Source organism: Dama dama, chromosome X, assembly GCF_033118175.1.
Source record: "Dama dama isolate Ldn47 chromosome X, ASM3311817v1, whole genome shotgun sequence".
NCBI lineage: Eukaryota > Metazoa > Chordata > Mammalia > Artiodactyla > Cervidae > Dama > Dama dama.
In genome coordinates this window covers 42,890,290-42,906,444 of record NC_083714.1, presented here as the reverse complement: position 1 = coordinate 42,906,444, position 16,155 = coordinate 42,890,290, and the positions used below count along the sequence as shown (strand labels likewise).

General features: G+C 38.9%; 1 protein-coding gene across 4 annotated transcripts in view; it reads left to right on the top strand.

Moving 5' to 3' along the window:
* MCF2 (MCF.2 cell line derived transforming sequence) overlaps positions 1 to 16,155 on the top strand; it is a 76,510-nt gene that overhangs the window by 10,829 nt on the left and 49,526 nt on the right. For all 4 annotated transcript variants that reach the window (XM_061136063.1, XM_061136061.1, XM_061136060.1 and 1 more), the window contains 6 exons: positions 7,633 to 7,752; positions 8,589 to 8,705; positions 10,154 to 10,303; positions 11,113 to 11,246; positions 11,553 to 11,667; positions 14,295 to 14,414. In XM_061136063.1, the coding sequence (XP_060992046.1) occupies positions 7,633 to 7,752; positions 8,589 to 8,705; positions 10,154 to 10,303; positions 11,113 to 11,246; positions 11,553 to 11,667; positions 14,295 to 14,414 (756 nt within the window). The remainder of the gene's footprint in view (positions 1 to 7,632; positions 7,753 to 8,588; positions 8,706 to 10,153; positions 10,304 to 11,112; positions 11,247 to 11,552; positions 11,668 to 14,294; positions 14,415 to 16,155) is intronic.

The window sequence follows — 16,155 nt, the reverse complement described above, 5'->3', positions numbered from 1 at the left end:
CCAGAGTGAAAAATTTGCAACTCAGCTGGTGACACCATGGTTTGACTTGGAAGAATCTCTGGAGGCTACGATAGGTGGCACCTGGAAGGATGGTAAAGTGGCCTTAGAGTCCACGGATAGGCTTCTACTGGCTACTTGATGGAATTTGCAATGACCGTGAACAAGTGAGGGGGGCTGTTGAGAACGGATATGGGACAAGAAGGGTGAGCCTTAAGGAAAGAGCATTGCCGGGGAGTGTCCTACACCTGAGGTCACTTGGCAAGGGATTTGGTGATCTGTGGAGTAACTCTTTCTTTCTGTACTCTTTCAGTGTGGGAAGAATGAGTACAGAAGTAGCTCACAGCATTGGAAACTCTTCTCTATAGCTTGAGGTCATAAGATTTTTCTCAGCATATTCTAAAGTGATAGTTCCTACCGTATTGAGGTCAATCACATGCCAGCAACTCAGTATTAATACTCTGTAATGATGTGAAATTGTAATGGTTTTATTCAGTAGGCTCCGTGATGCTAAATTGTTTCAAGCATTTGTTTTGACTATTAGTTTTTGTCCCATTTTGTAGCTGTCAAGGTCAAGTTATTCCTAAAGGTAAGGCAGCCAGTCTGAGCATGCATTCAGAGTGTGCGTTGTGAAGGATGTGTCTGAAAAGGGTTAAGTGTCCTGGAAAGAGCTTGGCTTTAGGATTCAGGTTGGCCTGTGTGCTCCTAGCAAGCAGTTAGTGTCCCACTAGCAAGCAGTTAGTGTACCACGCTGTGCTTCAGTTTGCCCATCTGTGGAAAGGCCGTAATACTTACTTCACTGCAATGTTACAAAGGCTACATAGGATAATATACGTAACAAGCCTGGCGCGTATGTCCTAGGCTTTCAGTAAAGGGTTCCCTGTTACTGTGACCCCATTTCTTTGCCTTAAAGATGAAAAGGAAAGGCTCTAGGAGTATAAATTGTTTTTATAGTAAAATAATCAAACTTTTATGTGGTATCAGCCACTTGTAAAAGTTTTTAAAGAAGTAGCTAGGATAACTGAAAAGGGGGCAGAGGGTGTGTGAAAGGCCTGTTTTAGATGCTGCATAAAATAACATTAAGCAAGGTTAATTTCCAGGCTTCAGTAGTGAAATGTATCAAGTGATGCCTCTGGTCGTTGTTATTGCTGTGCTAACTGTCATGAGGCCATATAGTTGGGTGATCTGAAGACAGGCATGAAGAGAAGGGATTCAGTGTCTTCTCTGCGAGGGGAAGAGGAGAAAGTGAATTCTTTGCTCCTGAATTTGAAGAACCGGTAGGAGCTGCTCCCCAGGGCTGGGGTGGGGCCAGGCTCAGAGATGGAGAAATGGCTCTGAGCCCTGCGAAGATGGGCAACATGTTCATTTTTACCGAGGCACCTTTAAGCAGTCACATGTTGGAACTACAAAAAAGAAAAAAAAAAAAAACTGCCTAAACTAAAAAAAAAACTGGTTTTAGGCAACCAGTGCCTAAAACCAATGTCGTTTCCTCTCTTATGCTGCATGCTTTTTTTTTTCTATAAAGAAAAACGCAATCAAAGAAAACAAGGCTGACCCTTGCTCACATCCTTTTGCTTTTTTGACAAGCTCTCAAAGACGATTTATAGTTTTAAAATCTAGGGTTTATTTGGGCGAAAATAGAAACTGTGCCTTTTCATGTTTATATAACCAACCAGATTAGAGATCTGTAAGGCAGCATGCTGGAGAATGTAGGAACATCGTTTCCCCAAACTGAATGGGAAAGCTCAAAGGTCTGGAGCTGTATTTGCAAAGAATATGCTAGAATTTCTTGAAGAATTACTTAGCATCACAAAAGCTTAGCGTATTAGTTCCCTGTTGCTGCTGTAACCAATTACTACAAACTTAGTAGCTCAAAATAACCCAAATGTATTTTACAGTTCTGGAGGTCAGAAGTCCAAATGAGTCTCACTGGGCTAAGGCCAAGATATCAACAGGGCTTCTGAGGCTTTAGAGGATAATGTTTCCTTGACATTCTAGTTTCTAGAAACTGCCCACATTTCTTAGCTCATGGCCCTGTATCACTCTGACCTCTGCTTCTGTTGTTACATCTTCTCTGATTCTAGTGCCTCCCTCTGTTTAATAACTCTACTTGTGATTACATTGTTCCCACCCTGATAATCCAGGATCATTTCCCCATCAGAAGGTGAGGTGAGGTGTTAGTCGCTCAGTCATGTCCAACTCTTTGCGACCCCATGGACTGTAGCCCTCCAGGCTCCTCTGTCCATGGAGTTCTCCAGGCAAGAATACCTGGAGTGGGTTGCCATGTCCTTCTCCAGGGGATCTTCCCAACCAGGGATCAAAACTGGGTCTCCCACATTGCAGGCAGTTTCTTTACCATTTGAACCACCAGGAAAGCTCTGAAGATTCTTAACTTAATCACATTTACAGAGTCCCTTTTGCCTTGTAACATATTCACAGGTTCCAGGAATTAGGATGTAGACATCTTTGGGGAAACTTTATTCTGCCTACTACACTCAATTCCTCCAGTTGTGAAATGAGGGTAAAAACAGAATCTACTGCAGATAAATACTTAGCATAATGTCATAGTAATGCTCACAATGAGGAAAATTTTCATAGTAGTCACTCAATAAAAAGCAACACTCCAACCCATGGCCATCGAGCCAATCTCCTGTTCCTGCCTTAAGGCTTTGAGAGGCCCTGAAGACATATAAATTTATGGACATGTGTATATATATGTGTGTGTGTGTGTGTGTGTGTGTGTATGTATTTGCTGGAGAGAAGCTATGAAAAGTCATTCATATGAAGTTGTGGATTTACTGCAATTAGTTTGGCAGTCACTTATTTAAATCTGGGATAAGTGAGTGGGACTGGGATCAAAAAGTCAAGTGTATCTGATTCATACATGGGATCTAGTGGACATGAGGGATAGAAATAATATACTTGGTCTGAACTGTATAATTTAGTTTTCTAAAAAATGTAACTCTGACAAATCAAATGAACTGTTTGAGTGCCACCCAGTTGTTTAGTAGTTTTGCCTACTAAATAATAGCTGTTGCCTACAAGTTATTTATTCCTTCAAATGGCTTAGATTTGAGAGTAGCTATCAGTTTAATGGATCCATGTATTCTAGGAAGATTTGCATGGCGGCTCAGTAAAGATTCTAAAATTATCATATAATGAACAACATTGCAAATGTGATTATACAGGCAATAAATGAAGTATTCATCCTTGATAGTGCTTTTTCTTTAGAAATGCAAATTTAGTAGGCTTTTTGTGATAAGCAAATCACTGAACATTTTGAAGGAATTAAGGGAGGAGAAGGTATGATAAAATAATCAGGAAGTTTTACTTAAGAATGATCTGATTAGAATGTAGAAATATTTTTAGAAGCTTTTTATTCAGCTTTCAATGTTTATAACTAGCTATTTTATCAAATAGACAGAATAACTGATTTAATAAAGCAACCAACATGAAATCCCTGACTTAGGAGCAGCTGAACACCCACAAACCCTGCCTGAACTCTCTTCCCCATGGATTCTGTGGACAGTGATTCTGCGTCTCTTTCTTTTCTGCTTTGTCCCCTATTGTGTGATCAGGGGCCTGACTGCTGGGACAGCCTTGTTCTCCTAGGAGTGGCAGGATAGAGACCAGGGCCTGACCTCGGGCAGAGAGTTACCACATGGTCTTCTCTGTTCCTGTAGTATCCTCCCCTACCCCCACCCTCAGTTTTGGAGTGGGGCGAGTATTCTAGGCTTTAAGTTGGTCACCCTGGGGTCTCACATCTAGAGATTTCTAATGCAATACCAGAGAATATGACATTAAGGAAAGTCAGAGAGAAAAAGACAATGAAACCATATCAACCTAGAGTCCATGAAAGAATAAAAATAAGAGTGCTTTAAGTGTTGGCAAAAGTAGGGTGCTTTCCATTCCATTTATTTATTTATTGTTGCAGTGAGTCTTTATTGCTGCTTGGGCTACTCTCTAGTTGCAGTGAGTGAGGCCTACTTTTCACTGAGGTGTGTGGGTTTCTCATTGCAGTGGCATCTCTTGTTGCGGAGCACAGGCTCTAGGTGCTTCACAGTGGAGCACAGGCATGGGCTTCAGTAGTTGTGACACGTGGGTTCAGTAGTTGTGCCTCCCGGGTTCTAGAGCACAGACTCAACAGTTGTGGCACACGACATGTGGGATCTTCCTGGACCAGGGATTGAATCTGTGTCTCCTGCATTGGCAGACGGATTCTTCACCACTGAGCCACTTGGTAATCAAGGTAGCCCCTTGATTCCATTTAAAAGTGAAAAAATAAGTTGAGTCAAGACAGTTAAGTATAATACTAATACTGGTAATTTGCCCATGTGAAGAAGGAAAGACTTAACTCCTAAACTGAATATTTCAGGGTAGAAATAGAATTAGTGCTCTCAGTCTAGAAATAGGTCCAGTTCTCACAAGTCCCTGTCCGAGTTTCCCCTTAAGCAAGCCTTTATCCATAGCCTGAAAAACCTTTTGTCTAAGTCTACTTGTCCTTAAGTCCAAGAACCCAAAGTAAATTAAAAAAACCTATCTTATTAGTTTTTTTAGGGTTGACAAAGTAGCTTTATATTTATTATTTCTTTTAATTTTTATAACAACTATGGGAAGTATTGTACCATTCTTAGCATAAACTAAAATAGACATTTGTACATAATAGACAGTGAAGAACAGGGAAGCCTGGTGTGCTGCAGTCCATGAGGTCACAAAGAGTTAGACACGACTTAGCAACTGAAAAACAACATAATAGACAGTAGGATATACAGTATCATTGGGATTCTGTCTCTACTGCCAGTTCTCTATACTTGTTTTCTTTGTTCTTTGAAATAAGCTTCCTCTGGCTGTAGGGGTCATGGCTACCAGCGGCCCTGGAACTGCACCCTCAAAGTTTCCTTCCCTTAGTGCTAGTTCAGAAAATGCTAGTGTGAGACTTGGATTCTGCTTACATCAGATTTTCATCCCATGACAAATCATTGTGTGTTAGGAGGGCAAGGTCATGTAGAAAGATAACAGTTCTCATTAGGAACAATATTAAGATTAATAAGAGACTGTCTTAGTCTTTATGGGCTGCTATAACAGAATACCATAGACTGTGTGACTTATAAACAACAGAATTTACTTCTCACAGTTCTAGAGTCTGAAGCCCAAGGTCAGGGTGCTGGCAGATTCTGTATCTGGTGAGAGCTCACTTCCTGCTTCATAGATGGCCATCTTTTCTGTGTCCTCACATGGCTGAAGGGGTGAAGGAGCTCTCTGGGGTCTCTTTCTTAAGGGCACTAATCCCATTCATGAGGGCTCCACCCTCGTGACCTCATCATCTCCTGACCACCCACCCCACCACCAAATACCTTCATATTGTGGCTTAAGTTTCAACATAGGAATTTGGTGGGGAGGGGATGTAGAATCTCATGGGAAGAGAGGGTAGTGCAGACATGGCCCCCTAGAGGAGTGATCAGTTGGATAGCCATCCCAATTTGTGTCTGTTTGTAATCATTGTTTAATTTACTGATTTAAGCTTGTGCTCCTTTCTTTTTCCTATTTGTGTCACACTCAGTTCTCTTTCCCTCGCTTTAGTTGTCATTGCCACTTGTTTATGTTTTTATCACCATCTCAAATTGAATTTAAAAAAATTCCACTTTTGAATGTCATTTCAGAGTCTAGGTTTTATCCCTCTATGAAAGTTACTCTTTTTTAAAAAATAGACTGTGTTGTTTAGAGCAGATTTAGGTTCACAGTAGAAAGTATAGACTTCCCATATATATCTGACCCCACAGTATCTTATTAATTTCTCTTTTGTAGTTTTATTCCATTATTAATATTTCAGCATTCCTGAAAGATGACTGTATTTAAAGCATTTTGAGCATATTTTGCTTTATTATGCTTCAATCTGCTCTTTTGAGGCTGATGACTCCCAACTCTATATTCCCAGTCTAGGCTTCTTTCCCTCCTCCCTTGTACATCCATTTGTCTGATAGACATCACCTGGTTGTCCTGCTGACCCTTACAACCCAATAGGTCCAGGGATAAGAATCAGTATCTTATCCCCCTCCTGAAAGCCTGCTTCTCTTGTGTTCCCATGTCAATGAGGGTTGTACCATTTACCCAGTTAGTTACTCAAGCCAGAAATCTGGAAATTGACTGTCATAGTCTTTCTTTTCTCATCAGACATATCGAGTTATCATACTTTGCACATTATACCTCCTAAATTCTACCCTTTTCCCTGCTGTTGTTGCTCCAGTTCAGAAACTCATCATCCCTCACTTGGATGACTGTTCCAGCATGCAAACTCATCTGTTTGCTTCCATTCTTGTCCATATCGAGTCCATTCCCAAAGCCAAAGTGATCCTCCTAAAATGCAAATCTAATTATGCTGCTCTGCTACTTAAAAACCCTTAAGAGTCTCCCCCTTGCATCCAGGAAAAGACCCAAGGTCTTTCCTGGTCTAGATCCTGCTCATCTTTCTAGCACCATTTCTGGTGACTACATCTCTCCACCCCGCAGCAGCATCTTCCTCTAGCTTTCCTGACTGGGACCTCTTGATGTAATACAGACTTGGGTACCAATTCAGACTTCACCGGTTGAGCCAAGTTATACTTAAACTCTCTGAGCCTCACTTTATTTGTAAAAGCGGATTTCCTAACTACTTTGCAGGATTGTAATGAAGAGGAACTGTAATAATGTTAGCAAAATACTTGGCATACAGTAAGCATTTGAATGTGGTGCCTTATTACTTATATCAGGCCATATTATTCCAGCCCTTGTGAATTTTGCTTAGGCTCCTCCTTGTCTTTTGCACTCTTTCATTTAACAGTTACTTCTTGACCACCTTCTATGTGCCAGTATTCTAAGAAGTTGGGAAACATGGATGCACCAGAAAAACAGTCTGATCCACTTTATTCCTCTTTAGGCAAGACCTTTTTGACATTCTTAGGTCTAGGATGCTCTGTGTTACCCCTTCCTGTTGTATGTTATTCTAATTCCCTTATTTCATTTATCAACTTATCATGCTATAGAGTAAATGATGCTAATGGACTCTAGACTGTCATTTTCTTGCAAGCTGGGTTGGGACTATACATTATTAATTGGTGAACACTGAATGCTAACAGTGCCTGATAATCATTCACTTAAATATGTGGAGGAAACATGTAGAAGATATTTGGTGAATGTCTCTTGGGTGAAATAAAAATACAAGTCCACAAAATGGTTTTCTTCCATTGTTTACTGCAGGTTTCAGTATTTCAGCTCCCCTTAGGCTTTTAGGGCTATCCTAGAAACCTGCCTCCTGATTCTGTTTTGCAAGGATTAAAAACAATTTAAGTACAAAAACAACCACGTTTAAAATGAAGCTTAAGAATATAATTCTTCATAATGTGGGATTGACTTCAGTGTGAGAAAATTCCAGGCCACAAGCACTGCAAGGATCTGACCTGATGACCTTACATTCATTTCATTTCTATTTTCGTGTTTTAAGATGTTATCAACATCCATTTTTTAAGTTTTATCTTTTCAGTGGTTTTTATGACTTTAGAATTTGTTTTCTTTCATTATATATTTTTTGCCATGTGCTGACTCGAGTGCATGTTTTGACAGTTTTTTTTCTTTTTTCCTGTGCTGTTTTTTTCCCTATAGTCTTCATTCCCTGGGAACTTGCACTTGGTTTTGGTCCTTCGTCCCACCAGTTTTCTCCAACGAACTTTCACAGACATTGGATTTCGATTTAGTCAGGAAGATTTCATGCTCAAATTACCGGTAAGAATATATTATTTAAGTGTTTTGACCCTTTCTCATGAAGAATTTGTATCATGTTGTTATTTTACATGTGGTCACAAGCGCATGTAAAAGAAAAAAAATTTAGAATTTGTCTTCCAAAAATGTAAATTCAAAATGCCTTAAAGTCTTCTGCCCCTACTGTTAAAATAAAGGAAAAGATTAGTCAATTTGTAACAAAGCAGTTTGTTTTGAAAAAAGATGTTAAGTCCCATATGTTTTATATATGTGTGTGTGTGTGTGTGTGTGTGTGTGTGTGTGTGTATTTGTGTGTGTGCATAAAATCAGGACATTTTATTTTTAGAGAATAAAATGAATGTGTGTTTTATGTTTTTGACCTCCCATGAACTTACATCCTGAGCAGTTCAGAGTAGCATTTTTTGTCCAGAAGATATTTTTATACACTTTTAGTGTTGGGAATAAGGGTGCTCATAAATTTTGCTACTTTTGCAAAGATTAGTCCCTCATGATAAATTATAATTTACTACAGAAAGCCCTTCCTTTGTCATGGGCTTAACATTCTTTCAGAAGGTTGACCATGGACAGTGCAAAATTTTTAGGTCAGAGAGAATCAGGTGTTTGGGTTTCTATGGAGATTACTTTCATTTTACAGAGAAATATTTTGTAAATGAAAACTATTATTCCCTGAGGGAAGGTAGTGTATCCATGTGTGTGGGGATGTACAGGAGAGAATTGTTAGAACCATTTATAAAAGATAAATTTCTGCTAAATGAATGCTAAAGTTCATTGTACTGTTGGCTGTGTGGAGGAGTGCCATGAAGGGCAGTTAACGGTATCTTTCTCGCTTATTTGTATAGGTTGTTATGCTGAGCTCAGTTAGTGATTTGCTGACGTACATTGATGACAAGCAGTTAACCACTGAGTTAGGCGGCACCTTGCAGTACTGCCACAGTGAATGGATCACCTTCAGAAATGTATGTCTCTTTTGCCTTTACTGTAGAGCCTGTAGTTCGTGTTAGCTTTGAAATCTAGTTCTAGAAGTTTTTTTTCTTTCTTGGGGAAAACAGATTTCTGGGGTTCCTATTTTTCAAAAACATATAATTCAACATCTTGATTTTCTTGCTTAGGAAATATCTAGAAATGATGAAGAGTCACTGAGGATGGCATTTAAATGAGAGGCCTAGGGAATAAGGAGACCCTACTCTGCCCACCCTCTCCTGTGGCCATGTAGTAACTTGAAGAAACCAAGGGTTTGGGTTCAAATCTTAGCACTGCTAATTTTTATCGATATAACTTTGTGCAAGTTGTAAAAGCTCTCTCAGCCTCAGTTTTTCCAACTATACAGTGGGAAGAATAACACTTTATCTCATTGGGTTATTGAGAAGATTAAATGAGATTACAGATGCACCATGTTTGATACTGCCTGGCCTATGGCTTGTCCTCAGAAAATTAGAGTCATCTTATTAATCTCATCAGTCTAGTGATTCTCCTGGGGGCAGTTAAATTTGTAGCAAAAATGCCTTCTGTTCTAGAAATGTATGGATAGGCAAGGGCTCTGTGCCTCACTAGGGTGAATTTGTCATATAAGGGTCTTCTAATTCCAGAGGTGTGGGAACCCTTCTGAAGGAAATAATGATATTTACTTAAATCAGGATTTTATTTTCCTCATCTTTATTTTCATTCAGCAGTTCTGTTCATGCGTATGAAAGTGAGTCGTCAAAATAAGCAGTATCTTGCCTTTAATAACCTAGAAAGCTAAAAATAAAAGAGCAGACGCCTTGAGTTACATGGTAAACAGAGGGTTTATATGGTCTCTAAATGTTGTCTTTCTTTCTCTAAGTCACTGATTTTGGAAACAAAATGAACAACCAAACCTTACTTGACATTTTAGGGCAGCAGAGCCTTTGGGGTCACAATTTCAAATCTTCTCCAGAACTTGAAATGAATTATTGTGACTAATGTTCCTCTGTCATCTTAGTCCATCAAATGCTAACATTTGCTCATAAATGATAATAAAGTGGCTTTGATGTTCTCATGTCTCTTCAGAAGTAGTTATTATAAAACAATTGTGCAATTCCAAAATTAAATAGAATAAGGAAAACACAAAGTTTTGCCAGATAATAAAACAAATTACTCAGTACATGGCATATTTAAGAAATAGTTTTCATCATTGTTTGAGAAATAAGTACAGATGTTTAGATATTCAAGAGGTCTCTTCACCTCACTAAGTTTCTTAGGGGCTTAGATGCAAAGTTAAGGTTCATTGTCAAGGCCAATGCCAACTTTCCTTGCAGAGGAGATGTCATAGTATATGTCTTTGCTGTCATATCTAAATGAAAGTTAATATAGTTGCTGGTCTAGGTTTTGATATGCTGGCCAAGTTACCACAGAATTAAGAGAATCATGCATGGGCTCTTTGCAGGCTATAGAAAATTTTGCCCTCACAGTGAAAGATACAGCTCAGATGTTACAGTCCTTTGGAACTGAACTGGCCGAGACAGAACTACCAGGTGACATTCCTGCAATAGAAGAAATTCTTGCAATTCGTGCTGAAAGGTACCACCTGTTAAAGGTATGTCTGATAGGGGAGACAAACCAAAATTTTCCATGGTCTTTCTTTTGATAGAGAGGTGTTGAGTGTCTATTTTATACAGATAGCTGGGTAGGGAGACAGAAAGAGATATTTATATGGTGTAAAGCACAATATTAAAATAAGAGGAGTACAAGAGGAGGATGTCCTGGATATGTTGAATTTAAGTGGCCCTTTTTTTGAAATGGTACCCCTCCCCCTTCCCTCTCCCTGTCCGTAACCACTAGTTCTCTATCTGTTTCTTTTTTCACTAGTTGGTTTTACTTTTTAGATACCACATATAAGTGACATCATATGGTATTTGTCTTTCTCTGTCTGACTTATTTCACTTAGCATAATACCCTCCCAGTCCATCCATGTTGTTGCAAATGGCAAGATTCTATTCTTTTTTAATGGCTGAGTAGTATTCCATTGTGTGTGTGTGTGTGTGTGTATATATATATGTATACCATATCTTCTTTATCCAGTCATCTATTGATGGATGCTTAGGTTGCTTCCATATTAAATTAGAACTTTCTTCTAGTGAGAGGAAGCCACAAACTGAGCCTTGGCGTACTTCTGCCTATAAAATTGGTGACTGTAAATCTGTCTCAATAGGCAGAGGCTTCTTGGAGATCCTTGCAGCTTTTGGATTCCATGGTACTGAGGTAGTTCTTGATTTTTCAGTGATGAAAGCAAAGGCTGTGCTAGAACTATTCTATTCTGCATCTGCTGCTGTATGCTGCCTTCTACCCAGCTCATTCAGAATAGGTGCCCAGCAGGCTGACACTTCCTGTTTTGCCTTTGTACAGAAGGATATCACAGCTGTAACCAAAGAAGGAAAAATTCTGCTAACAAATCTGGAAGTGCCTGATGCCGAGGGTGCTGTGAGTTCAAGACTTGAAAATCAGCAGCAGACTAGTGGTGACTGGCAAACTATTAATAAGTGAGTAGTATTCTTTGGGGTTTAGAGTTACTTATACTTTTGAAAGGGAATTATATATTTTTGCAGCTACCTGTTAACCTGCAAAAGTATTCCTGGACCTCTGGCAATCAAGCTGAGAACTCCTCCCCGTGTTGCTCCATAGAGATTAGTTTGCTCATAGGGGAGATTCTGTGGACATTGATAGTCTCTACCTGGACCAAATGTCATGGGCTGTGACTTTGCCTATAATTCTTAACATCCAAACTAGGGTTATCTACCTACCTGCAACACAAATCATTGGTTTAATGATGATTTTGCTTTGTTAAGATTGCTGACTCAAGTACATGATATGGAAATAGCTTTTGATGGATTTTGGGAGAAACACCAGCTAAAAATGGAGCAGTATCTACAACTCTGGAAGTTTGAGCAGGATTTTCAAGAGGTCAGTTAAAACTTTTCTTGGGTACAGTTTCTTTTGTTAAGCTGGAGATTCTTACTCCTTGATCATCAGAAACACAGTCTCACAAGATGCAGAATGCTCATGTATACCCTCAGAGAGGTGAAAAGGAGGCAAGTGTGAGTGCACTTTGACTTAGAATGAAGAAACAGCTACGAAAATGCCAACACTTATACTTCTCTGGCTCAGGCTCATTTCTTATGGGAAAGCTCTTAAAGGGCTAACATAGATGACAGGGGTAAAGTTGCTGTCTCCATTGATGTTTGATATTCAAATGTATTTTAGATATAAAATACTTTCAGACTATGGGTAATCTACCAAGGGAATAATACTAACTTCCTTCATGATTTTTAAACTACCATCTACCTATGCTGACCATGTTTAATATGATCTAACAAAACATTTTTTTCTGATTCAGTGACTTATTTCTATAAAGAGCCTGATGGATGAGATTAAATTGTGTTCAATTATATATTATTTAAAAGGTTATAAGTATATTCTAGTTCTGTCCTTCTGGAAAATCCATCCTATATGGTCAAGAGACATAGCTTCATTTTCCTTTCCCTTTATAGTCAGCCTCCATGCTTCTACCAGTCTCTGTCATAGTATTTTCCCAGGGATCCAAGGAAAAGTCACTTCTCTCTTACATGTGGTCAGCCTGTTTCTGCCCATGAGTGGCAGACTTGCCTAGTATTCCATTTGTTCTAGCCAAATCAGTTGCGGGGAGGGGACCCAGGGCTCAGTTATTACCAGCCTTTTCCCTCTGGTGATTCAGATTTTGAAGTGTCAGGCTCTCAGTAAAACTTTTCTTAAAGAAAGAATAGGTCAAATTGCTCTTGGGCCTTCCAGATATTTATGTCTGTCCCTCCTCTCCAACAAAACACATGCAGCAACATTACTTTCCCTGAACAAACCCATTGTGCCTCTACTTATATGTTAATTTGCCTCCAGGTTACATTTTCATCCTGTGGTTATAGTCTGTTCTGTGAAGTCATTGTTGCCTCTGATCGTGGGTCCGAATCTCACTGACGCGATCTGTCTCTCATAGTGACATAGGCTCTGATAGGTTCATAGCAGATAGGTTCTGAATATTTAGGCATTTAACTAAATAAAAGCTTATGTGGAAATTTAAACTTGCAAGAAAAAACTTGAATATTCTCAAACTTGAGATCCTCTTGAACACTCAGAATAGGAATATTTTCTTGCATAATATTTTCTTGCACAATCACAGTACAGTGGTCATATTTTGTACATTTACGAATAATGTGATACTTTTCTATTATCTGCAATCAGTATTCCAATTTTCTCAATTGACTCGATCATGTCCTTTATATCATTTTCCTGCCTCAGCACAGGATCTAGTCTAGAGGGTCAGGTATTGCATTAAATTGTCATGTGTCTTTAGTCTCCTTTAATCTCTAATGTTTTCATAGCCTTTCTTTGTCTTTTATAATACTGACATTTTGGAAAAATACAGTCGTTTTTAAAATAAAATGTTCACCATTTTGAGTTTGTCTGACATTGTCTCATGATTGGATTAACCTACATATGACCAGCAAGAATACCACATAAGTGATGTGTCCTTTGGAGCGTTTTGGTCACCCTGTCAGGGTGCTGTTGAATTTCTTCATACTATAGTTACTTCCATCCTGCCCTTGCAACTGGTAGGAAATATTGGGTTGGCCAAAAAGTTCATTCAGGTTTTCCTGGAAGATGTTACGGAAAAACCCAAATGAACTTTTTGGCCAACCCAATATGTGGGGAGGAAATTTAAGGCCATGCAATTATCTTGTTCCTCATCAAAAATTCTTCATCAGTTTATCATCAGTTGATGATTCTTGTTCCAACCAATCTTTACTATGATAGTTGTGAAATGCTGATTTTTCATGTAGATATGTCATGGGGTTGTAGCTGTTTCAGGCCCACCGATAGGAACAAGAGCACAAGTCATTTTGAAGATGCTAGAAAAATGTCTGTCAAGAATGCCCTTTAGTACAGTATTTATCTACTTATTGGGCTTAGGGCTTCCTAGCTTTTAATTCATTAATGTTCTTGACCATTCTGTTGTTTCCACCTGGCTGTTGTGTCCTTGTGACATGCCCAAACATTTTTATCAGTTCTTTAGTTTTGGGCATAAAGAGATGTTCCAAGCTCATCTTATTCCTATTCTGCCTCAGCCCTGGAATCAGCCAATTTCCTATGAAGCCCCAATTTCTTTTTCTGGAAAATGATATTAAAAACCAAGGTCTGGGTATTAGGTGTGCTCATTGCTACTGAAGGGTCTTTGTTTCTAGAGCCACTCACCATACAGCTAGGGAATATATGTGCATGTATATGCACGTATGTATACCTCTATAACATGTCCACATACAAATGCCTTCACATGTACATAGTGATCTTTTATAAATCATCAGTGCACACTGATGTCTAGCAGGTTAAATTTTAACAGATTATATTGATTTCTGTGAATAAGAGAGCTGAAAACATTTTCCATATGTGTGAATTTTCCGTGTCGAGGTTCTTAATAGCATTTACTACAAAGCTTGATTATTAGGTGAAAAGGCTTAATAATTTGCATGCTTTGAAGACTTTTTCTCCTCCCCTATTTTTAGCTCGTGAGTGAAGCTGAATTTATACTAAACCAACAAGCGGAGTTGGCAGATGTAACAGGGACTATAGCTCAAGTGAAACAAAAAATTAAAAAGTTGGAAAACTTGGATGAAAATTCTCAGGTAAGATTATATTTTAGATATGCAGTGTATCTAAGGAGTATAATAGTTATATTTTGATGTCTTTTGGTAGTATAAACCCTTATTATGACTAGTCTCTTGTAACAACAGTCTGTATAATTGGCTCAGCAATATTTGTCTATTCTGTTCAGTGTGGGACCTTGCAGACATCTCATCTAGTTATAACTGTTTCAGGCCCATCCATAGGAACAAGAGCATACATCATTTTGAAAAAGCTAGAAAAATGTCTATCAAGAATGCTATTTGGTATTTTGAAATGATGGAAACCTTAAAAATATAATTCCTTAAATAACCATCATTTGATATATGCAGCTGAATCAAACACAGATTAATATAGATAGGTCTATTTAGCCTTACCAGCTGTGTGGCCCTGGGTAAACTGATTAAGTTTTCTAAGACTCTGTGTCCTTATCTATAAATTGGGGATGTGATGACCTACTTTGCAGAGTGATTATTAGGAATTATTTGGATGCTGTGGATAAAACACTTAGCACAGTACCTAGGATATATGGACATAAAGCATAAGTACTCACGAGAGCCAGCTGTCATTTATTCTGCTGGTCTTAAAGCTTGGACTCAAGACTTTAAGACTCAACACAGTCTAGCTTTGCTCTCCTGTCTTGTATGTGAGAGTGAGGCTATTGTTTTTAAGGTGAAAAGGTGAAAGTAGCTCAGTCGTGTCTGACACTCTGTGACCCCATGGACTATACAGTCGATGGAATTCTCCAGGCCAGAATACTGGAGTGGGCAGCCGTTCCGTTCTCCAGGGGACCTTCCCAACCCAGGGATCAAACCCAGGTCTCCTGAATGACAGGCAGATACTTTACCAGCTGAGCCACCGGGGAAGCCCTTTCAAAGTGTATTCTCAACAAATAAATCGATTTCTCGGTACCATAAGCATCTAAAAACAAAATTGAGAGGCAGTGGTTGTGGTGCCCAGTTCTAGAATTGTACTTGTAGATCTTTGTTATCATGGGGCAATTTCCAGATCTCTTTGGTTTGGAGAAAAAGAGAAGGCAAACTGGCTTTGGAGCTTCGAATTTTTTGTCTGTTTTTGTTTTATTTTCATTTTGTTGTGTTTTGTTTTGAATAATTTTTAGTTTTAATTGTGGTGAGACACTCAAAATATAATTCACCATCTTAACCATTTTGAAGTGTATGGTTCAACAGTATTGAGTGTATCTGCATTGCTGTGTAACACATCTCCAGATCTTTTTCATCTTGCAAAACAACGTGAATACACTCAACACTGCTTAACTGTACACTTCAAAATGGATAAGATGGTAAATTTTATGTTTCAGTCACAACACTGGGGTGAGGCAGTCAGTAGTTATAATGGAGAATAAGCTTTGAGTTCCTTTTTGACAGGGAAACCCTGTGGTGGTCTCTTCAAATCTGTCAAGTCCTCAAGTAGATGCCAACTAGATCTAACAGGATTTCCATGGCTGAGGTGATATGAAATCCCTTAGCTTTCACTTGGCTGGTTTGCATCTCATTGATTATATTTGGTTCTGTTCTAAATCTGTACCTCCCAGGAGGAGCAAATCTCATCCACCTTCTGGGTGGGCTGGTTAATTTTCTGTTTCTGTGATCAGAAGTGCATGAGCTTCTGATAATACCGCTGCCATAGCTAATGACATTAGGCTTTTCAGGTGGCGCTAGTGGTAAATAACCTGCCTACAATGCAGGAGACATAAGAGACACAGGTTCAGTCCCTGGGTCG